Here is a 23,236-nt window from a genome sequence, read left to right as displayed (position 1 = left end):
AATACCCTATTTTTGAGGATTTGCTGTGTCGTCACAAATTCACCTAGAAATGCCATTCAAATTTCATTTTGTAGATACGTCTGTGATCTCTTCGAAAGTGAAGACGGCTCGTCGATACCAGTTACGGTTTGTCCACAATTTGCCTCTAAGCGACCCAAACTTTCTCATTTTTGCTCAAATTACAGTGACAGCCGATCTCGGTTCAGATCTGGGCACAACATTTCTTTCTCTCATCGCTGTAAATGTTCTGAGTGAGGTACAGATATGAATCTCGGGACTATCGCAGAAGACATATTGAACTGTCATACGCTTAAAACGCTTTTCGAATATGTATTACGGTTCCCGAACAAGAAGGATTTGTTTCCAATGCTTTTTGTCAGTAAAACGTGTTTGCTCAAACACACAATTGTGTGTTTGACAGCTCAGAGCTCAGAGCTCACACCCTGCTGAGACCATTATTTGCCATAGCAACGGATCTCAAGAGGCTATTGGCTGCTGGTTTGGACTACGAATACGCATCGCTGTAGTTCTATCTATAGTGGACCGCTCAGTTGAAACAGAGGTTGACTGAACTGGCCTTTACAACTAATTGCTGCTATGGGCTGTATATAACTGATTTAACTCAGTAACTGTTACACATGGGATTAGTTTTGAACTTTAAAATTAAGCATTTTGAAAATTTCACAATAAAAGCCCTGAATATTTTTACATGACGTAATTGCTCTTTTTTGGCTTTATGTGACTTTTTCATCCAAAGCACTGTTACACGTGGTATTAGTTTGGCCCTCTGAAATGAAGCATACTGAACATTTCAAAATAAAAGCCTTGAATATTTTTACATCAACTACTTGCTTTTTCAGCATTATATAACTGATTTAACTCAGTAACTGTTACACATGGGATTAGTTTGGCCCTTTGAAATGAAGCTTAACAAAAATTTCAAAATAAAAGCCTTGAATATTTTTACATCAGAAAATTGCTCTTTTGAGCTGTATATAACTGATTTAACCCAGCAATTGTTACACATGGGATTAGTGTGGCAATTTAAAATTAAGCTTGATGAAAATTTCAAAATAAAAGCCTTGAATATTTTTACATGACGTAATTGCTCTTTTTGGCTTTATTTGACTTTTTCATCCAAAGCACTGTTACACATGGTATTAGTTTGGCCCTTTGAAATGAAGCATACTGAAAATTTCAAAATAAAAGCCTTGAATATTTTTACATGACGTAACTGCTCTTTTTGGCTTTATTTGACGTTTTCATCCAAAGCACTGATAAACATAGGATTAGTTTGGCGCTTTGAAATGAAGCTTAACAAACATTTCAAAATAAAAGCCTTGAATATTTTTACATCAGCTACTTGTGTTTTGAGCATTATATAACTATTTTAACCCAATGACTGTTACGCATGGGATTAGTTTGGCCCTTTGAAATGAAGTTTAACAAAACTTCCAAAATAAAAGCCTTGACAACATTTTAAATCATACTGAATGGTGCACGTCCGCCTCGCTTAACGTTCTTGCGGTTCTCCGCGTGCCACTGATTACGTCGCGGCGTTCTTTAGCGTCGACGCCGATTTGTGGCGTGACGACGCCGGGCCCAAGCCCGACGGGCGCGCCTTGGCAGGCCCCGGCTAAATTTCTTCCGAAATTTTCTAGTTTTAGTTTGCATCGCCCACGTTACATTAAGTGTCAACGGCTACTAAAAAAACGTCTCAGTTTTTTTCCCTTGCTTTTTCGTGAACACTGTTCTTTTCTATATCACAAAATGTCAGAAAAAAACAGAGAGACCTAAAGGTTTGGCATTTGTAGAACCACTGGCATGCATATCTTTTCTAATCCTGACCTGGACCTCCATGTCATTTCTGGTTAAAAATTACACTAATTAAAGGAATAAACTTCTCTTTGGCTCTTAGTTAATTGTTTCACCTGTTCCTCCTGGGTTAAGTGATTATATGATGTGGGAATTCTATGTTTTTAAAAAAAAAGAAAAAAGAATTTGATGCAAATGTTTGCATTTGTTATGGATTTTTTCTGACGAACACCAGCTCAATAATGACCCATAGATGCTTACATATATACCTCTTGATGCTACATATATTCATACATATATATATAGACATACTGTATGTACCTCATTTGTTGCAATGTCTCTTAGCAAGTCTCTTAACCTCCTCATTTACCTCATCTCGCAATTTAAGTTGATCTCAACCTTGTTGTAAGTATACGGAGCTCAACTGGGGTCATAAAGTCTGCTAAAAAAAATAATAGCAATACAATTTGAAACTGGAAAACAAAAAATAAATCAAAGTTTAACTCCATACAGGCCTTCCGCTGTAGCCACACAAAGCAGTTCTGAGTTCCCAGAAGGTACAGCACTGTAGAAGTATTTAAACATTTACAAAAACATTTTAAAAAGTCACACAGATATCCTTTATGACTCAGACCACAGTTGATGTTTTCATTCATTGCACACTAAGATCTTGGATTTCTGGTCTTTCTGTTAATATCCATCCATCCATTTTCTAACACCTTGTCCCTAGTGGGGTCAGGAGGGGTGCTGGTGGTGTCTATCTCCAGCGAGACATTTCGGGGGTACACCCTGGACAGGTCGCCAGTCCTTTCTGTTAATATATTATTCTAATTACATTTTACTGTGGAAGATGGAGTACAATTTGAATATTAATCACAAGGGATGTGTGATCTCTATGCATTGTTGTTGTGAGAGAGCTTGGCATGTGGGTGGTGCGCTGAGAGCTTACAAAGTGAGGACTGTTGTGGGATTTGATAAAGCCCGTCTGATAGGTCTGCTCTGAAACTGTGCCGAGAGCTTTCGAGAGCCGTGGCTCAGCTCATCAAACACAGACGACAAGAGCTCAAACGTGTTTGAGGGTGTAAGTTTTATTCACAAATCCACAGGTGAAGTCATGTAAAGTCGAAAATGAGCCAGAAGGGAAAGGAAGGCCATGCCTCCAAGCTGGTTTACTGTTATAATTAAGTCTGGAAACTCTTTACTCGTGGTACGGTAATATTAAAAACTACAGTTGCATTGCTATGAGGGTCTTCTCTGCAGAGCAGCTGATTGTAGACTGGCTGACTAAAAAGGAACAATTCAATGTCAGTTTTACCTGTTACTCTGCAGAGTAACAGCATCTTCACCTAAAACGAAGATGTCAAACTCATCTTTGTTTTGGGCCAAATCAAGATCATAGATCCTCATAAAGGGCCCGTTGTGCAGAATGTATAAAACCTGTTCACAAACTGTTAAAAAAAATCAATGAATTCTTAAAATTAAATATTATTATTGAACATCTTTTCAGTCCCTCCAGGATTTTGTGATTCTTTTTGTGATTTTTTGCAATAAAAATCAAAGTATTTGTTGTACTAATTTTGAAATATTTGCAATACTTGTGCTTATTTGTAACGGTAAATGTGGCTTTTTATTACTCACTGTATGGATAGTGGACTATAATCTGATATCAATTAGAATAGAATAGAATAGAATAGAATAGAATTACTTTATTCATCCCAGCAGGGAAATTATTTTGCAGTTACAGCAGCATAGAGACAAGACACACAACAACCACCACTGAGTAGCAATTGTAGACAAGATAAAATAAAAATAAAATATAACATGCTGTCAATATAAAAAGCAGCTTAGAGCAGTCCTTTCAAAGATTCCAAAATGCAGATACAGTATGTATATGTAAATATATGTACAGCAAGTGTGTCACAGTGCAGTTGTGTGAAATTGGACTGATTTGTGCAGAACAATGATTTAGCTTTTATTGTACAGTGAGATGGCATGTGGCAGGAAGGATTTCCTGTATCTGTCCCTACGACAGCGGAGCTGGAGCAGCCTATGTGAGAAGGTTAAGACTGAATCGGATGTTTAGTGCAAGTAAGAAGGTTTTTGACAATTTTTTTTAGAAAAATCTGCAATAAACTTCCAATTATTAGTGCAAAAAAGAGCGGGGATTTGTTGATTTTGTGTGAATTTCCACAATAATTCTCAAGAAACTGGAGGGACTGATTGATATAATTTGGCAGTAAACAGATAAAAAATGGCTCAATTTGACTGAAAACATAATATTTATGGACACTTAGTGTTTAGTCTAGAATCTACAGGGCCACACAAAAAGCTACGGGCCTTGAGTTTGACGCATTCTGTATTTTGGCTCAAAATATTGCATCAAAAAGAAGAAATGAAGTTCCCATAAAATGTACTCACCACCTTGGATGCTTCACCCTTTTACTGCTGTTGCAAATCAGTCACAATCAATAAAATGTAGCTTTTTTCGACAAAAAGAAAATCCCTTTAATATCAAAACAAAAACGTATTTCTACAAAAAAAATGTAAATTGTCTAAAAATATGGACCATAAAATCAGCAATTTTTCTAGCTTTTCCAAAGCTTGAATCAGTTTCAGCTCATGCAGCTTTATCTTCAGAGAAAATTAAACTTTGACTCACTAAACTGCAGTGATCCAGAGATTATAACCAGCTCATCAAATATGTTCAGAACAGAGTGGGGAGGTATGAATGTGTAAATCCAGCGCAAATTTTGTTCATTTGCATAAACAGCTACATGCTACTTTTATCTTTTTTCCCCCTGCACAATATATTATTTATTTCGAGATTTTACTTCCTGTTTGCATTTAAATAAGAAGAAAAGTAATCCCAAACTTATTTTCATTCTCTACTTTTGTAAATCGTTTGAATCGACGCATTGAACCGAAGCGCCATCTGGTGTCAAGTTTTAGTCACTGCAGAAGAAAATGACCAACAGCTATAAGGAATCATAGCTGTTATATTTCAATAATAGGGATATATATATATATATATATATATATATATATATATATATATACATATATATGCTGTGCTATATATATATATACCATTCTTCTGTTACACAGTTACAGTTCTGTGAAAACTATTATTTGTTCTTTATTAAGAAATATTCACATTAATGTCAAACCCATTATTATTATCATTTTTTATTTATCTCTAAAAAAACAACTCCCACACCCCTGAAAATAACATTTTACTCTTTCTAGATGTCTAGATTTGTTGGTAAGAAAAAAAAACAGTTAGTATACCTTACCTCCTAAGAGTGAGTGTTAACCCCACTGGTGAAAATGTTTTCACTTCTCGAAACACTTCTTGCAGCCATCTTTTTGTCCACTGTTCTGTCCACTCGTCACTTGCAGCTTTTTGATGTTTTAACCATTTTTTCCCCTGTTTACTCTAGATTGAGTCACATCACATTATCTCAGTGAGATCAACAATTGGGCTTGAATCAATCCAGGACTGACTTTTCATTTCCTAACTCTCAGCCGTGGATTTAATGGTATGCTTGGATAATTTTTTTGTTGCAGGGTCCAGTTCTACTTCAGCTTAAATGCTTTTACAGCTGATGACACATTTTTCTCAAACACCCTCTGATACACGGTAGAATCTATGATGGACTCCGTTATGGAGAACTGGCTAGGTCAGCAAAATGTCCGCAAACACTGAAACTTGCCCCTCTATGCTTCACAATTGGTTTATACCAAACCTTAGCTTAGGCATTGCCTTCCTAAGCAATTCCATTCAATTCTGATTTATCTTCACAGCTCTGTCTGGGCTTTCTGCCATTTAAGTGGATTTCTCCGGTAGAATGTCTACCGGGACATAGAACAGAAAGAGAAGTTGAGAACGACGATTTTCTGCGCTATTTTGAATCTGCAGTCTGCCTGTAGTTTCAGCAATTTCAACGCAGGAAGTGAAGACAGCCGTTCAGTCTGTATTGGCCATGTTCCTAAAGCGAATTAAATTAATATCCATCATTTTTTGCTTCATCTTCACAGTGGCGAATGATTGTTTACAGGGCAGGCTATTTCCGGTTATCTTCATAGCATCGAGCTAGCGCATTATATACATCTCTGCCAATGATTGTGTTAAGATTTAAAACTTCAGAGTCCCCGCCTCCAGGAAACAATCGTTTCTCAACATCCGAGGGTCCAGACCCTGTGTATGAAGGAAAGCGGAGGACAAAGGACTGGTTTTCACCGAGCTAGTTCTGGAAATAGAATTCAGTTTCATCTGTCCAAGGAAAATCCTCCTGGGTTCTTCTGTCCAACAATTGTCAACTGTTTGTTGTAGACTTGTAATTTTGTACAGTCATTTTCCTGAAGGGTTTCACACCTGCAGGGAAACTCCTACAAGTTAAAGTTCAAGCAAACCGAACCGCCCTCGAAATTAATCTTCAGAAACTACATCGTTTTTAAATTATATTTTAATAAAACATTTCGTAAGGCAAATTGATAACAATGAAATAATTTCTAGTTCAATAAGCTGCACATTACCCAACATGTTCAGGTGTTGTTCAGTATTGATACCAGAACATTAGGCTTTAGTCAAAGGGATTTCACAAAGGAAACAGTGCTGCTGTTGTTTTCGTATCCTGGTTATTTAGTGACAATGAATCACACAAAACAAGGACAATATTAAACAGAGTAAATACTGATTAAGGACCCAACAGAGTGCAGACAGAGTGTATTTTAATGGAAAATGCCAATATGGTGCAAGGCAGAACTGAGGTGAAACTAAACAACAGTTCACAAAGCTAGGAAATTGTAGCACATTTATTTCTTTCAGTTATCCGAACCTTCTCAGGAAATGTTAAAAAAAAAGTAAAGTATATGTATTAGAGCAAAACATAGTTCAGAGGGAAGTTACAGTGCAAAATACAACTGGAAACAGAGTGAGAACCCTTCTCCTTATTTTATTAGAACAAGTTATCACAAAACTCTGCTGTTTGTCTGAATTACAGTGTTTCAGATCTGAAAACATTAAATATTACAAGGTGAGCTTTCCTTTTCAATCCCAGGAGCAGTGTGGTCGCTTCCTGATGACTCCTCTGATTAAAACAAATAAACAAACGAGGAACATAAACAAGAAACTGAAAAATAATTTCTCTAAAACATAAACCTTGAAGTATATTTATGCTCTAGATACTCAATAAAGGTTGAAAATTAAAACTGTTGCGGAGAAGAATTTAAGGAGCAGTTTAATCACCACAATTAGTGAAGTCATTTGCTCAATGCTAAACAAATAAAATTCTGCACCAGCAATATCAAAATATAGCAGTTCTTGGCACCTCTGGTAAAAGGTTGTTTGAAGGTTTGTATGAAAAACCTTCTATTAAGATAAAAAAAATCACTGGTGCCACACCAATCAGGATTCCCTAAACTTCCCAAAAAAAAAAAACGTTAGTGAAGCGTTGAGGAGGTAATTCACCCATCGGCGCTGGACGACTGTTGTTAGACGCTATCTAAATGCCAACCAGTTGTTTGGGAAGCATGCCAGGAAAAAAAGCCTTTTCTGCCCTAACAATCATGCATGTAAAAGCCGTTTGGCAAACTCTACTGGGACTTTAACTACAACTAGCTGCTTTGATGAGTGCAACAAAGAGTTGGGTCTGATGTGTAACATAGAATTAATCCATAGAAAAGTACCTTATTCTCACTGTTAGGCATGGAGGAGGTTCTGTGATGTGTGTTAGGTTTGTATCTCTCCTAAGTAGTCTGGAAATCTAGTTAGAGTGCATTGCACTGTGAACTGTTTTAGATTTTCAAATAAAAATCAGTGGATCTCTGCTAGAATACTGAAAACTGAATTGTCATTGGGTTTTTAAAGTGAAAAATGAGCAGGACAATTTGGCTAAATGGATGCAGAAATGGCTCACGAGTAACTAAATCAACCTTCCTTCACTTCCTGAGATGTAAATCCTATAGATGCCCAGGTGGGGGAGCTGGAGAGTAGAGAACTTAAGACTGGATGATCTACTGAGTTTGTGCGAAGAGGAATGGTCTAAAATATGGTCTGTATGCTAAAAACTTGTGAAATATTATAATAGAAGTAGGGGTGCAAATAAGTGTGGCACCAATGATTTGGTGAAAAAGAGCAGATGTTTTTTCTCATTTGTATTTAAATTTAAAGGCAAGGTAAATGAAATGAACTGTATAAATGTATGGTAGAGTAATACACAATTAATTTAGGGATTTTTACACGTCTTTATAAAGGGTCCTAATAAATGTAGAGGGCCCTATATTGTTTTCCTCTGCTTTCAAATACAACTAACAGAACATGTATGGCAAATATTCTTTCCATTTAAGTAGTAACACAAAATATCCTGAAGTCCATTCTGTATCTGGTTTTCTGCACATTTCCAGTCTTCCTGGAGCTATTCCTGGAATCCACGACAGTGGACATTATTTCAGGAAACTATCTGGCTGCCCTCTGCCTCATCTCTCTCTTGGCTGCCTCCGGTCCTCTTCCTTTCCATCTCACTGCTTCCTCCAGCGATTTTTGGGTTTCTCCTCACACTCTGGACCTTCGCGTGTACCGGGGAGAGGCGGCGGGTTTGCTGGGGCAGCCTTTGCCGGGGTGGGTGCCTCTGAGCTTTTGGTGATGCTGCTGAGCAGAGCCGGAAGCTCGTGCGAGATAGCCTTCTCAATCTTCTCCAGCAGACATCCGTCAGTCCAGCTGCAGTGCTGGGAGAGTTGCTTGAAGTTGGAAATGGGGTTGACCCCAAAGAAGTCCTGGTAAGCCTCCTTGTCGGGCAGGTCGAACTTGCTGACGTTGCTCTTGGCCAAAATGGACTTGAAGATGTAGTACTTATCGGGGTCGTTCACGACGTCTTGGAAAACCTCGTAGGGGTCTCCGAACCAGCCCAGCTTGTCGTAGTAGGTCTGAAGGTAGCGGTCTACCAGCAGAGCGTGGATGCGTACTCGGATGGCGTGCTGGCGGATGAAGGCGATTTTGTTTTCTATCTGATTCTCAACCACCTGCATGGACAAAAGGCAAGTTTAAGGAACATAAATAAGAAAGCAAAGGCAAGAAACAAGAACTCGTAGGAGAATACAGCTTTGATTGGTGGTCTGTCCAGGGCGTAGTCTGCCTTTTAGCCATTGGCAGTAGGAGACGACGACTAGCCCTAACACCACCCTGTAAGGATCAAACAGGTATGGAAACTGAATGGAAGAATAAATATCATCATTCCACCTGTACCCAAACGCTGACACTGTGTTTTCTTTTGCTAATTAAAAACACCCGCCAATTAGGGCAACAACTAACTATTTTGGCAATCAACTATTCTGATTAAAATAAAATTACCACATTTCACAGATTTTTCATTTAACCACTTAAGCCTTTTTTATACAATATGAGAAGTACATTAAAGCAGCGTTTCCCAATTCCGGTCCTCAGGCCTCCCTGCCCTGCATGTTTTAGGTGTTTCCCTTCTGCTACACACCTGGATTGAATATATGGGTGATCAACAGGTTTCTGCAGCACTTGATGGTCATGCAATCATTTGAATCAGCTGCTCTGGAATAGAGGCACATCTAAAACATGCAGAGCAAGGGGGCCTGAGGACCGGAATTGGGAAACGCTGCATTAAAGGATATAAATAAACACAATAATTAACCTATCAGAAGTTCCCAAAGCCATGACCACCTCATCTGGGCTTTTCTCTCATTGTTTAAGCAAACAGAAATTATTTTGGTGATTCTGACTGACCTAAAACAAAAAACGTTTGGTCTGTCTTAACTTGAGACAGCGAGAAAAAAAAAAGGAAGCTGTGTGTCTTTTTGAAAACTTCTGGCTTCAAATGTAGATATTCAACAACAGCGGCCCAAAAATGGAGCTTTGAGAAACTCCCCACAGACCCTCAACAGCTAACCAGCCCTTCACAGAATCACCTTGAGGTTACTGAACAGAGAGGAATGATCTTAACCTGGTTGAGATCCTCCAGCAGGGAGATTTCCTCCTTCATGAAGAGCTCTCGGCTGGTGTCTGGAGCATAGTCCTGCGGCCAGAAGGAGCTGACGTACACGCGAGGTGGCTCTGTGACATTGACGAGCGGCGCCATGCTCCAGAAGAGGGCCCCGTAGACTCTCATCAGGTCCTGCGTAGAGAGGCTGTCAGCCTTGTTGAGGATGAGGCGAATCTGGGACTCGCGGCCCTTCATCTGGCGGAAGAGCATCTCCAGCTCGCCGCCCACATCTAGCTTGGTGGGGTCGAACACCAGGAAGATGAGGTCGGCTCTGTCGATGAACCACTGGCACACGTCGTTGTACGGGTAACCTGTGAACTTGAGCTAGGTTAGCTTCGGCTGTGCAATTTCTATGGAAAAGTCTAAAAGTTTTATGGCTTTCTTCAAACAATATCTCTCCTCTATCCACCTTTCTATGGAGGACAGATTTTTGGACTGATCCTTACCTCTCTCCTGCTGCTTGCGGTTTTCAATGATGCCTGGTGTGTCAACAAAGGTGACCCTCTCCAGTAACTTGTGGGGCATCTCGATGCCGACCAGTCGCTCCAGGAAGCCCTGACCGAACTTCTCCAGCGGAGAGAAGGACCTTGAACTGTCTGCTGCCATCACAATGCCCTCTATGGTCCGAAACCTCTCCCCGTGCATGATGACCGTGTACTCAGATGTGGTGGGCTCAGCACCTGGTGCAGGGATGAAAAGAAAGGGATTTTCTTCCGGTGCATGCACTAAAATCAGAAACTGTCAGGTTTTATTTGTGCTAACCTGTGTAAAGTTCCTGGGGTGTGCCATGGAGACCCAAAAGGTAGTTGATCATCGAGGACTTTCCAACACTCCAGGGTCCGAGAAACAGAACCATTGGCTTTGAGGTGACCTCACCATCTGTAGGTGAGTGTTTATAAAAGGTAGGAGGAAGGTTTGAGAAAAAAAAAAGAAACCACCACAGATCCTAACCCCAGCCCTAACCCTAATCCGCTACATGATGCAGTCCAAGCGTAGAAGTTGTTGGTTAACAGGCACTTGTTCTGGAACATGCCTAAACCACCTGCCCGTAATTTCCATTAAAGCATTTGGTGAATTTTATGTACATTCCTTGAAAGTTGCATCCAAAACTCAGCTGGATTCAGTGCTGGACCAAAAAATGGAGAAAAACACTGAAATAGAGGCACACACTAAGTAAGGTTCCCATATCAACACTGATACAAGAGCTTTCATTAGTGTGTGATACATGGTGCCACACATTATAAACATTATAAAACATTATAAACTTCCTCCATCGTTCTATTAACTCCAATCAGCTTCCCTGTCCTAAAGAAAAGCATCTCCACAGAATGATGCTGGAAAAAAGGGAAAAGTTTGATTAAAACCACATGTCCTTTTCCTTAAAAAACAAACAAAAAAAAAACTATGCTTTACTTTTGTGTTTTCTCTTAAATAAAATACCAATAAATCCTCCAGTTTTGTAGGTGTAATGGGACTAGATGTGAAAAACTTCAAGGGTAATGAACACTTTTGCAAGGCACTGCTCCTACAGATTGATCTGATTGGTAAAAGTTAGCTTAAGTCACTTTTGGTCTCGCCATTGTTCTCCAAAGGAAGAGCCAGCAGTACATACCTGTAACTTCATGTTGCCTGAGCTCGTTGTACTTAAAGACTTGTTCCATTGGCTTGATGGACTTATGGTAGATGTTTAACAGTCTCTTTATGGCGCCTAAACAGAGAAAAGCAGAGAGAGACAGACCCATAACAGCTAATGCCAAAACCTGCTTCCGCTGTAGATGATGAAAAGACCCCATAAAATTTACTGTACAGATCGGAGGCAATAAAAGGCCTGCTCTGCCGTAGCTCATAACTTTTCTAACAGGAACCGCTCTGATTCAACAAACTGTAGAGGCTTTCATGCTCAAGACAGCATCACATTTGGTCTGATTAATCGCCCTCATTTGTACACACGCACTCGTATGGTACATGCGCACACACTTTGGCCCAGACATCATGAAGCAATCATCAGAATGGCTGCGGCACGACGACGCAAAAAAACCATCTCAGGCACACATTTTCCTGCGAGCCCATCTGGTTTCCTTTGCATTGACAACATAGGTGTAAACATTCAGACGCTGTTGTAGTTCAAGTCACGACTTCATTTCCACAGCAGAGGTCCAACAGACGTAACCAGTGGTGATGATGGATAGAGGCAATGTGTTTTAACTGTGTTTAATAGATGAGTGTCTTTCCCATCAGCTCTCGGGTATGGTGGAGCATTAGGCCCAACTTTATGACTTTATTCTCATATTATTGTGACTTTGTTCTCATAATATCATGACTTTATTCTTGTAATTTTGGCCCTAATATTCTGTTTTATTTTAGGGAACTTGTGCACCTTGTAAAGATTTCTTCTCGTCAGTTTGACCGGGCCGACATTTTGCTCCTTACCAGAGAACTCTGCTGATGGTTCAGTTGTCGCCAGTCGCAGCATCTCCTCAATGTGGGAGCGGTCTCTCAGGCCCGACCCAATGGCCTCATCCTCTGTGAGAGTGAATGGACATGTAGTGAGTCGGCAGGTGAATAAAAGAGAGCCAATCTAAATGCGACCAAAACAAGCTATGCTTCGCTACCAAACAGCTTTCTCATATCGCGATATGAGTAAAAGTACTAGCCTCATAGATTTGCCATGATTTGTTCCTATGTAAACAATTGATCTAACTCATTGTTTTGTTTTAGCTCCAGTTTCCAGTGTTTCGCAACCTCTATCTGGTTTTCTTCCACAATTGCCTCGTATTTAGGTATTTCCTCCTGCTAAAAAAAAGCTTCCCCACAACATGATTCTGTCACCACCACTTACATTTTGTAGGTGGAGTGTTCAGGGTGGGTTTCCACCACATGGAATGATTTGAATGCGTGCCAAAACGACTATTAGAGTATCTTTTCTTTTCAGATTTAAATAACTTTATCATTTTTAGTTTAAAGAAGAGCTTAATTAAGAAAATATGTATTTTTAAAAAATTATTATTTAAAGAAATTCAACACCCTCCCTCCCTCCGGGTGGCATAAATAAAACAAAAACAAATACATAATTAAGAATTAAGAACAGAGTAAGAATCAATTAATTAATCAAAAATAAATGCAACCCAAAATACTCAAATCACTTCTGTACATCACAAGATCATATTATCAGGATTTTCATACTCTGACGTAGAATGGAGACAAATATATCCAATCGTCACAATAATATCCAACAATCTGCATGCAACGAAGCATCGGCAATCACATTTCTATGAAGGCATGATACTCTTAGCTCATCTCTAACTATACAAAAAGTAGCTGTCAAAGTGTCAGGGTCCAATCTTATCAGCTATTACTGAAGGGGATTGAAAAACTGAAGAGAAAACCCAGTAATGTTCTCCCTCCCAAGTCCAACAATCTAATTACACATTTCAACAACTTTTCGTACCTTTAGCTTGAAGCTGTGTTGGCTCCTCTGCAGGTACCTCCTCCAGTTTCACCTCCTGGTCAGAACCCTGTTCAGACTCTGGTGTGTCCTCTGTAGTTTCCTCCACTGCAGCATCCTCAGTGCCTTCCAGAGAAGGGTTCTGGTTAGCCTGATGGGTGATTTCTGGTTGTGGGTCAGTCTCAGTAATCAGCTCAGGCTCTAAAGTGACTTCTTGCTCTGCTTCTGCTTCAGGTTGTTCTGTCACTTCTGGCTCTTTCACTCTATCCTCCGGTAGCTCTTGTGACTCTGGTTTGGGGTCTTCTGTCAAATCTGGGGGTCTTTCCTCTGGTTCAGGCACCATTTCATCCTCCTCTGCACTTTCGCCCTCTGAGTCCCCAACTTCGTCTTCATCAGTTGCAGTGTGCTGACTCGCGTCTTCTTCCTCTACTTGAGATGATTCTCCTAGTGCTTCCCGCTCCTCTTCCTCAGGTGTCTTCTCTTCTGCCTCAGCAACAATGATCTCTTCAGGTACTTCCTTTTCCTTGCTTTGAGCACCAGATGTCGCATCTTCATGTTCCTCTGCAATCTCCTCCAGGCTCCTTTCTTCACTTGCAACTTCCTCAACAGAAGAATCGTCCTCAGTTGGATGTACTTCCTCTACCTCTTGCTCCAACGCGGCCACCAGCTCTTCTTCATTACTCGACAGGGGCTTGCAGGGGTGGCACACGGCTCTCTCTGGAGCCGGGGTGTCATTGGACGAGGTCTGGCTGGCATCAGTTGTGTCACATCCGCAGGGGAAGAGGTCTCCGTCTGGCTGCTGGAGCTGAAGACGCATTCGATGCTCCTCCTCGTGGATGGAGGACTCTGTCAGGAGAAATGAAGGTGTTAAAGAACATCAAACATGAGCTCACAGGGCTGCTCTAATAATAATAATGAATCTCCTTTCCTGCTCGCCATCAATCATAACTTTGCCCCCGAGAGACTTGACCTGCATATGCATCCATTTCTAGAGTTGTTTATGGTTCCAGAATTGCGCAGCATATTGTAGCCGCATTTTGGAGTGGCTCTGTTATTTCTGATTTGTTCTTTTTCTAGACTTCTGCTTGCCTTTTTTTTAGCAATTATTTCCTCTAGTTTTGGATGCTGTGCAGCTGGAAGGATTTTTTTTTGTTCTCATTTTGTAACTTCGGGACAATTGCTATGATGCGTAGCCATGGCAACAGGAAGTTGAAAAGGATGCAGAGAACCAAAGAGCAGCTTATTGAAGACCAGACACGCTGAGGTATTCTGGACCATCTGCAGAGGTTTTACAGAACAGCCTTTAGACTAAAATGCTTTTTTTTTTTTAAACTATTACTTTCTCTGCACTTAGTGCTGCTCTTACACTTAAACTTTGTTACCATGCTTTTATGGATCAAATACAGCTACCATGACTTCTATAAAATCATATCTAACAACAGGGGACTCTTTTGGCATCCCAATAGATTGAGACGCGCTGGATATCCTTGACTGCCATGATGGACAAAGAGCAAAGGTTTGTGACCTGCATTTAAATTTAACTGCCTGTGGTACAGAGTGTGATGTGAGACACTTAAATGGATGCCTACAGTTCATGTTACAAGATGGATTCACTGCGAGGGAGGAGGATTAAAAGGTTTTGGCAGCTGTCAAAGACATCAGATGTTTTGTTAAGTATTTTGTCACTAATAAAGAAAATCCTGTTGAAAATATTTGTTTTGACTTTTGGCAGTTAACTCAAGTAGACCTCCGGTAATTAAACTTCATTTTCTTACTGTTTGTGATTTTCGTACTTAAAGACTCGACTAAGTCTAAGAGATTACTAGCTAAACCTAATTTTACCAAACCGTTAGTATTCAAACTGTCTGATCTTTTGTTGCCAACATCAGATGTGTGGAATTGTGTACTGATAAATAAACGAGCTTCTAACATTTTGTGTGCCACAAACTAAAACTTAACTATCGGGTTTTATCAAGTGTCTTGTTGGGAAACTGTTTTCTATTAGGTGCCCAACTTTTAAAAGTCCATATAATCAGGTTCTTCTGATACCGTTTAGTTAAGAAATTGTATAATTTCAGCTTTTATAGGGGAGCCAATGCTCACCTAGATGTCATAGAGGTCATTTATTAGAACAATATGTACCTTCCAGTCCCCCAAAGGACTGTCCAGCACTGTCCCCGACCCTAACTTACGAAATGTCCAACGTGTTCCCATCATGTTGTTGTCGCCTCTTGGGGCTCTAAGTTTTTGGCTTACCACCTCCCAGTGGGGTAGTCAGCCTCAACAGCTACTGATCGCATAAAAAAAAAATACAATACTGCAGTAATGTTGTTATGTTATGAAGCGTTATTATGCAGACTTTGCCAAAAGTGAAAATAAAATTTAGTCCAAAGTACAGTTAAGGGGCCACATAGTGTCATATTGTTATGTTAATAAATATCTGTGAAGAAAAAAAAAGTGAATTTTCAGAGTTCGAGGAGTCCCGAAAGCAAATTTCCATAGGAAACAGATAGAAAAAAAGATGTTGACTTCAGGCTACAAAAAATGACAAAAGTGCAAAGCCAAAAGAAATCTGTTGATGTCCTGATGGGGCTCAAAGAGGGTTGGGATTGATCAAATAGGCCAACCACGTCTGATTTTCAACATCTTTGTTTAGGCCAAATTTGGTTGAAACCTATAGACAGGAAAAGTCCAGTTATACACCATATTTAATTGTTACATATAGACACGGAAGGTCCAACGTTGAATAGCCGCGATTGTGAGTGTGTTTGCAAACACTCTGTAAATTTAACACATTCAGTGCAGAAAAATGTGAAGCTTCTATTATTTTTGTTTTGTTTTACCAAGTTACACTATCCATTGTTTACCTTTAGAAATAATTCTTAGCATTACATCAAAATCTTAAGCCATCCCTCATCTCTTCATGTTACCTTCTGGAGGACACACTTTCCTGAAAACATTCAGTAATGTCCCAGCTCGGATTCATACCAAAGACCTTTTTGCTCTAACCAGTGCCGGCAACTGCATCCCTCTGTTTCTGTTTATCAGTCAGCCATAAAAAACCTCTTGAACTCAAAGAATGAAAACTCTTGATGACATCTTTTTCAATGGTTTTCAAAGGTTTGTCAGAAAAGAAAATTGAAAGTGGACCTTTTTTAGCCAAAAGTTGCAGAGGTTGTAATTTGACCAAACTCAACAACTTTTATACCACATTTAAACATCTGTGGACATCTTTAGATATCTCTTCATCTTTCAGTTTTTAAGCCTCTCTAGATACCCAGACATTCACACATTATTTGTTTTGGATTTGCTTGCTTTTTGTGTAAAAATATCAAGAGCGGCACAGTAACGGAGCAGAAATCTCTCTCGGCCAAGGTCTTATAATACCCATCTTGAGCAGACTTACGTGTACCGTAGGTGTCTATAATTGAATGACTCAAGAGAGGAAGAAGAGTAATCTGATCCATGTCTGTACAGCTTCAACTCTGATCTGCCTGAGTCATGTGGGAGTTTTGGATACAATCCAGACGGGTGCAGTGGCATCGTTTGCGTTCTAACATGAGCCAAAGAACAACCTATCAAAGGAAACCTTTAAAAATATGTTTGCTGTTGTTACTTGACACTATGTGGAGATGTTCAAGGTATGTGAATACTTTTGCAAAACACTTTACCCAGTTTGAATGAAAAACATTCAGATCCATTTTAAATAACTGTCTGACTCATCAACTGGAGAATACCTGGTAACTACTTTAACATTTGCAGCATTTATAACAAGACTTTATCACACTTTTTCTGCATTTTTGTAAATACAAAATAACTAAGTGTTGTTTATGACAGCATAAAGTCAGACTGCATCTTTCTTGAGGAATCATAAACACAAATTTGAACAACATTTAAGAACATATTTTCCATCCAAAGAATTGTTTGCTACCATTCTTGATAAACCTAATTTAATCTCTGATAGAAAATAAGATGTATAGTTTATTCTGTAGTATTAATGTCAGCTTATTATTATTATTTTATGGTACATACAGTACAAGGTTAAAGCAGACAGGATGGGCGTTACTCAATTGTCCTGGTTCGGTTAAAGTCCAGGCCAAAACCTAAATGAGAATCTTCAGCAGCAATGCTTTTCTACAGACACTAACTAATTGACTTGAGATATTTAGCTAAATTAGGACAATATATAAATATATATATATATATATATATATATATATATATATATATATATATATATATATATATATATATATATATATATATTTATATATTGTATATTGTATATATACAATATATATATATATATATATATATATATATATATATATATATATATATATATATATATATATATATATATATTTTTTTTTTTTATATATATAAAAAGATGACAGTCTGGTAAAGTGACTCACTCAAAGCCCAGACCTAAATCCAAGTATGGATTTATGGCAAGAGTTGAAATTTGATGTTAACAGATCCTCCCATTCAATCTGACTGGACCTGGAGTCATTTTGCAAAAATGTCGGACATTCTCAGTCTGCAACGAGAGACGTTAAACCTTAAGTCTTCTGTTTGCGGGTTATCCTCACTTCAAGAGCGTTGGAATACAATTAATGGCAACGTGTTGCTGTGGTGCAGATCAGTTGCCAGAAATGCTCCCTGACTCCCAGGCAGCAGCAGCAGCAGCAGCAGCCTGACGCTGGAGCCTGGGCAGAGCGCAGGCCTGTGGGGACAGAGCGGGACAGGTGCCTGGGTGCTGGGCTCCCAGAAATAGTCCCACAATGAGTCAGAGGGCGAAAAGAAGGAGGGATAATTCCACTTCTATTTTCAGGAAGCGTGACGCTCGTCGCCCTCTCTGCGATTGTCATGAGGCCGAGCTCCGGCTCCTGCAGGAGCTCCAGCCGTGAACGACTCAGGGTCTCCTCCAAGAACAATAAATACATCAAGATGTCATAAAGTCGGCATATGGCATTAATTAAACATAGCAGCCAGAGTGAAACAGAGTCTGATTGTGTGTGAGTGCATGACAGATTAGAGGCTCTGCAGGCGGAGCAGACGAAGCCCTGCTGAGATGTTTGACTCGGCACTGATTGCATTCAGAGTTTAATGTTTGTTTCAAAATTAAGTGTGTTTAACACATTGAATACGTAATAATACAATATATTTTACAGTATAAGTGCAATATATTCAATATGTAATGCAGACTTGAAGTCTTTGGGAAGTTTTTGGAAATGTACAAGAAGATGTGTACATGAAAAATGTCATCTTTTAAATAACACAAATGTTTGTGAATATACTAAGTGATATGCTGCAATAATAGAGAAAATTTACATTTTTAAACAACACAAATGTTTGTGAATGTCCCGTAAGATGTAAAAAACCAGAACATTTCAGTTTGCGATGAACAGATGTTTGCCATGAGAAACTGTTAAGTTACGGTAAAAATCAGTTTCAGCGTTGGGACGGAAATATTCATACACTTAGCAGAAAATGTCCTGGTAATTTTTTGCCAGCCAGGATTTTTTATTTTATTTTTTTAATATTCATTTCCTTTAGAGTGTAGCTGTGAAATTTAAGTCTAAGTGTATGACTTGACGTTTGTCTTGTTCTTACAAAGACGTCACAGAAACAATCTTTGCATTTGGGTATGTGATGTCTGTGCATTCCCGAGAGATTGGAAGAGATCATTATCAGTCTAACAACCGTATCTGATGACGACTTTGTCTGATAATATCCTGACACCTGGTCAGTGGGGGTCAAAATGAATCGGCACAAGGACGGACAAGACGCCTCGACATTAAGGGAGAGTCGATAAAGACCCCAAAACGGCATAAGATGGAGCAAAACGACCAGGCAGTTCTAAACAACAAATTCAGTTCAAGCTCGTCCAAGCCAGAAGCAGGAAGACTGACACATTAGACTGGAGGTCTGCACTGAGCAGCCAGTATAAAAAATGATTTGATTGATTCAGATTTAAAGCAGCAAATTCTACCAAAACTGTTAGGAAGTTTACCAAAATGGTGACATGCGTACACATTAAGTGGACATTTCATTTGAATCAGTCCTTTTTTTGTTCAAGAGCGTTACAAACAAAAACCAAACGTTCATTTGTTTCTAAATCTGGTTATTTCATTCATCCGGCCTCCGTACCTGCAGCCGACAGAGCCAGGAGACACAGCAAGCAGCACGCAGTCGCCAGAAGCTTCATTTTGGCTGCCAGAGGACTGCAGATTATCCCCTCCGGGTATATATACCACTGCGGCTGAAGGTCAGAGGGCACGCCGTTGGGGGTGGGGTCTCATTGAGTGTCAGAACAGCTGCCCGATCCAATCGGGAGTGCTGATAGGAGCGGAGCAGGAAAAGGTGGGCTGAACGCTTGTAGTTTAAAGTGAGTTGGAGGCCCCAATCTAAAACAGCCAAGACAGAAACTTTAGCTCTAGCTTCATTGACACTGATGTGCACGATGGATGGATGATTATGGGTTACAGTGAAAACCTGAAATTTAATGTCTCATAAATTAGAAAATCACATAAGATCAATAAACCAGTACATTGACCTTATGTACTGGTTTACATAAGATCAATGTAATCTTACATTGATCTTATGTAATCAATGTAAGATCATTGATCTTACATTGATTACATAATCAATGTAATGTAATCAATGTAATTAGGATTCTGTCAGGATTTGTCTCTGAAACGTGTAGTATGTGTGGCTCTCGATGCACCCAATCCACCGTCAGTCCACACTTTGTAACACTTGAATATAAACAAGAATAAAATGTTCTGAATAATGTATTGTAGTTCTTAGCTTTGCCACTAGGTGGCGCGACCGTTTTGTGAGTAATATTTTGTTCAAAATGCCGTTGAAGAAGCAGTGCAGGTCAGCAGAAGTTGTGTTAGTAGGTAGTTTTGTGGTTTTATGAGAGACTGGTAAGTTACCGTCTATCTATGTTTAAGTAGGATAATATGTGTATTTTATTACCTTGGACATTTTCTGTTTGCTCAATTTTTCCAGAACAAGCGATAGCTAAGCTACCGGTAAGTTCTACTCTAAAATTGTGAATCTTATTATGTTTACTTGCTCTCTTTTACTTTATTTAACTATATTAGCAACTGAAAGATAAGACTGGAGTAATGAGAAGAAAGTTTCATTTTATTTACCAAATACAGCTAAGTTATAAGGGCCTTTGGGCCTAGTGGTAAGGCTTAAAAGACAAGTAATGTGATTATAATACGTTTGTAGCTTACAAAATTATTAATTGGTGTACATGGTGGATTGTAATTTGCATTTGTTTATCTTTTTTTGTAGAATCACACACACACATACACTGCCTGACCAAAAAAAAAGGTCGCCACCTGGATTTAACTAAGCAAATAGATACAAGCCTCCTATTGGATAAGTACTGCATAGGCGATTATCTTTCAGCTGGCAACAAGTTATTTAACCCCAGCTGATGCAATGAGTAACTCCTCATTTCTTAAACAACCATGGCAAAAGACACATCCTGTGGTCGTGGAAAAGACGTTAGTCTGTTTAAGAAGGGTCAAATCATTGGCATGCATCAACCAGAGAAAACATCTAGGGAGATTGCAGAAACTACTAGAATTGGGTTAAGAACTGTCCAACGCATCATTAAATACTGGAAGGATGGTGGGGAACCATCGTCTTCCAGGAAGAAATGTGGTCGGAAAAAAATCCTGAATGATCGTGATCGGCGATTACTTAAACGTTTGGTCAAATCAAATCGAAGAAAAACAACAGCAGAACTCAGGAGTATGTTTAATTGTGAACGCAAAAGCATTTCCACACGCACAATGCGAAGGGAACTCAAGGGGTTGGGATTGAACAGCTGTGTAGCCATAAGAAAACCTCTAATCAGTAAGGCTAACCAGAAAAAAAGGCTTCAGTTTGCTAGGGAGCATAAAGATTGGACTCTGGAGGAATGGAAGAGGGTCATGTGGTCTGATGAGTCCAGATTTACCCTGTTCCAGAGTGATGGGCGCATCAGGGTAAGAAGAGAGGCAGGTGAAGTGATGCACCCATCATGCCTAGTGCCTACTGTACAAGCCTGTGGGGGCAGTGCTATGATCTGGGGTTGCTGCAGTTGGTCAGGTCTAGGTTCAGCAACATTGTGTGCCCAAAGAATGAGGTCAGCTGACTACCTGAATATACTGATTGACCAGGTTATTCCATCAATGGATTTTGTCTTCCCAAATGGAACGGGCATATTCCAAGATGACAATGCCAGGTTTCATCGGGCTCACATTGTGAAAGAGTGGTTCAAGGAGCATGAGACATCTTTTTCACACATGGATTGGCCACCACAGAGTCCAGACCTTAACCCCATTGAGAATCTTTGGGATGTGCTGGAGAAGGCTTTGCGCAGTGGTCAGACTCTCCCATCATCAATACAAGATCTTGGTGAAAGATTAATGCAACACAGGATGGAAATAAATCTTGTGACACTGCAGAAGCTTATTGAAACAATGCCACAGCGAATGCGGGCTGTAATCAAAGCTAAAGGCGATCCAACAAAATATTAGAGAGTGTGACCATTTTTTGGTGGCGACTTTTTTTTTGGCCAGGCAGTGTATATGCTACATCAGTCTATCTGAACACACCTATGAAAGTGGTTAGCTGAATCTTTCTTTTAAAGAACAGGAAAATCATCACCTGGCCTTGTTATTTCCTTGAGGGTCGTGCGAGCTGCATCATAAAATGCTACGTCCAACAAAGGCACAACATACAGTATTTGAGGACACGCAGGCAATACTGAGGGTTAAAAAAATATATATTTTATTTTAAAACTCTCTTGAACTTTTGTTTTGGTTCAGCTGCTTTGATTTTCTGTGGAGGAAAAAAGAGAGAGAATTAAATATCCTCAGTTCCCTGTGTCCCAAAAATAAAAGAAAGGAAAAAACAAAAATCCCAAAAGTATTAACAGAAAGTTGAACCTGGTGAGCCGATCAAAAAGAACAAAATGGTACAGCAGGGGGCCAACCCTATACAGGGCCATCTTACTAGTACCGGACTATAGCAAAAAATAATCTACTGCAAAGAAGGAACCGAAAACAGGACAACCGGTCCCACCAGGCCAAAATCACAATGAAAACAGCAAACAAATAAAGACTAACAAAAAAGTACCACATGGTAGGCTATAGACGTCAGCTGCGGCCTACAGCTACTGGAGACGTGTGCGCACGGCGTCAGGACGCATCCTAGCTGGTGGTGGAGCGAGCAGAAGGGCGGTAGGGCCGATTTCAAACATGTCAAAACCCAGCCTATTTATAGGCGGTCCAACAGCTTCACAAATTAACGAGACCAAGTTAATTACAAAAAGGAATTATCCAAACTCCAAAGTATATTAAACAAAAAGTCATTCAACTAAAGTCAATACAAAACAATCTAGAAAAAAATAAACAAAAATAATTATAATGTGCCCAAAGCACATAACATAACATAACATAAAAAGTATATTTGGTGGTGGAATAATGTAACACCACCAGCAAAGATAAGGAGGCAGTCAGTGTGATGTCACCAAATATATTTATTTGACAGAATTCTACATATGTATCATTGCTTACAATACCACTGCGCAAAGAACTTTGAAATCGACATTTCAGGTAATTTATAAATTGACAGATTTTGGCGAAAGTATTTAAGGGAGAAATGTTTAATCAAATTCAAAGATATCGCAACGGAATGATGGCAAGAAGGGGGATCCAACAAATTCCCCAAGGCAGGTTCCTCCTGTGCAATCCAAAGACTGGGTTCTCTTTTGGAAAAGGAGAGAGCCAGAAGGTTTGAAGACGACGTTGCGCTGATGAGGCAGGAGGCCGAGGTGCAGAAGTTTTGTGAAGTGAGGGCTAGCTTCCTTGAGAACCAAAGAACCATCTCAAACGATGTGTTTCAAAAAATGTCACAAGATATCACACTTCTGCAAAACACTGAGAGAAGTCTG

General features: G+C 39.6%; 1 protein-coding gene across 1 annotated transcript; it reads right to left on the bottom strand.

Annotated features, from left to right (window-relative positions):
* Positions 1–6,263: 6,263 nt before the first annotated feature.
* On the bottom strand, positions 6,264–22,492 carry LOC116719356 (sarcalumenin). The gene is made up of 9 exons (XM_032561854.1): positions 22,468–22,492; positions 19,423–19,569; positions 13,273–14,115; positions 12,255–12,347; positions 11,437–11,532; positions 10,587–10,703; positions 10,271–10,504; positions 9,786–10,135; positions 6,264–8,835 (listed from the first exon to the last, which is right to left on the bottom strand). Exons 1-9 carry the CDS (start codon positions 22,490–22,492, stop codon positions 8,335–8,337), a joined length of 2,406 nt encoding a protein of 801 aa, XP_032417745.1. The 3' UTR covers positions 6,264–8,334.
* Positions 22,493–23,236: the final 744 nt, after the last annotated feature.

This window comes from Xiphophorus hellerii, chromosome 5 (genome assembly GCF_003331165.1).
Source record: "Xiphophorus hellerii strain 12219 chromosome 5, Xiphophorus_hellerii-4.1, whole genome shotgun sequence".
Taxonomy (NCBI): Eukaryota; Metazoa; Chordata; class Actinopteri; order Cyprinodontiformes; family Poeciliidae; genus Xiphophorus; species Xiphophorus hellerii.
The sequence above is the reverse complement of the archived record's forward strand: the minus strand, read 5'-3'. Positions and strand labels throughout refer to the sequence as shown.

Bases quoted from the DNA above. Each gene is read 5' to 3' on its own strand.
- LOC116719356 (XM_032561854.1), bottom strand. From the start codon at position 22,492: ATGCGTCCTGACGCCGTGCGCACAC. The intron at 14,116-19,422 runs GTACGGAGGCCG...TTCTCCTGACAG, and splicing joins CCTGGCTCTGTCGGCTGCAG to AGTCCTCCATCCACGAGGAG. The intron at 10,505-10,586 runs GTTAGCACAAAT...TCCCTGCACCAG, and splicing joins ACCCCAGGAACTTTACACAG to GTGCTGAGCCCACCACATCT.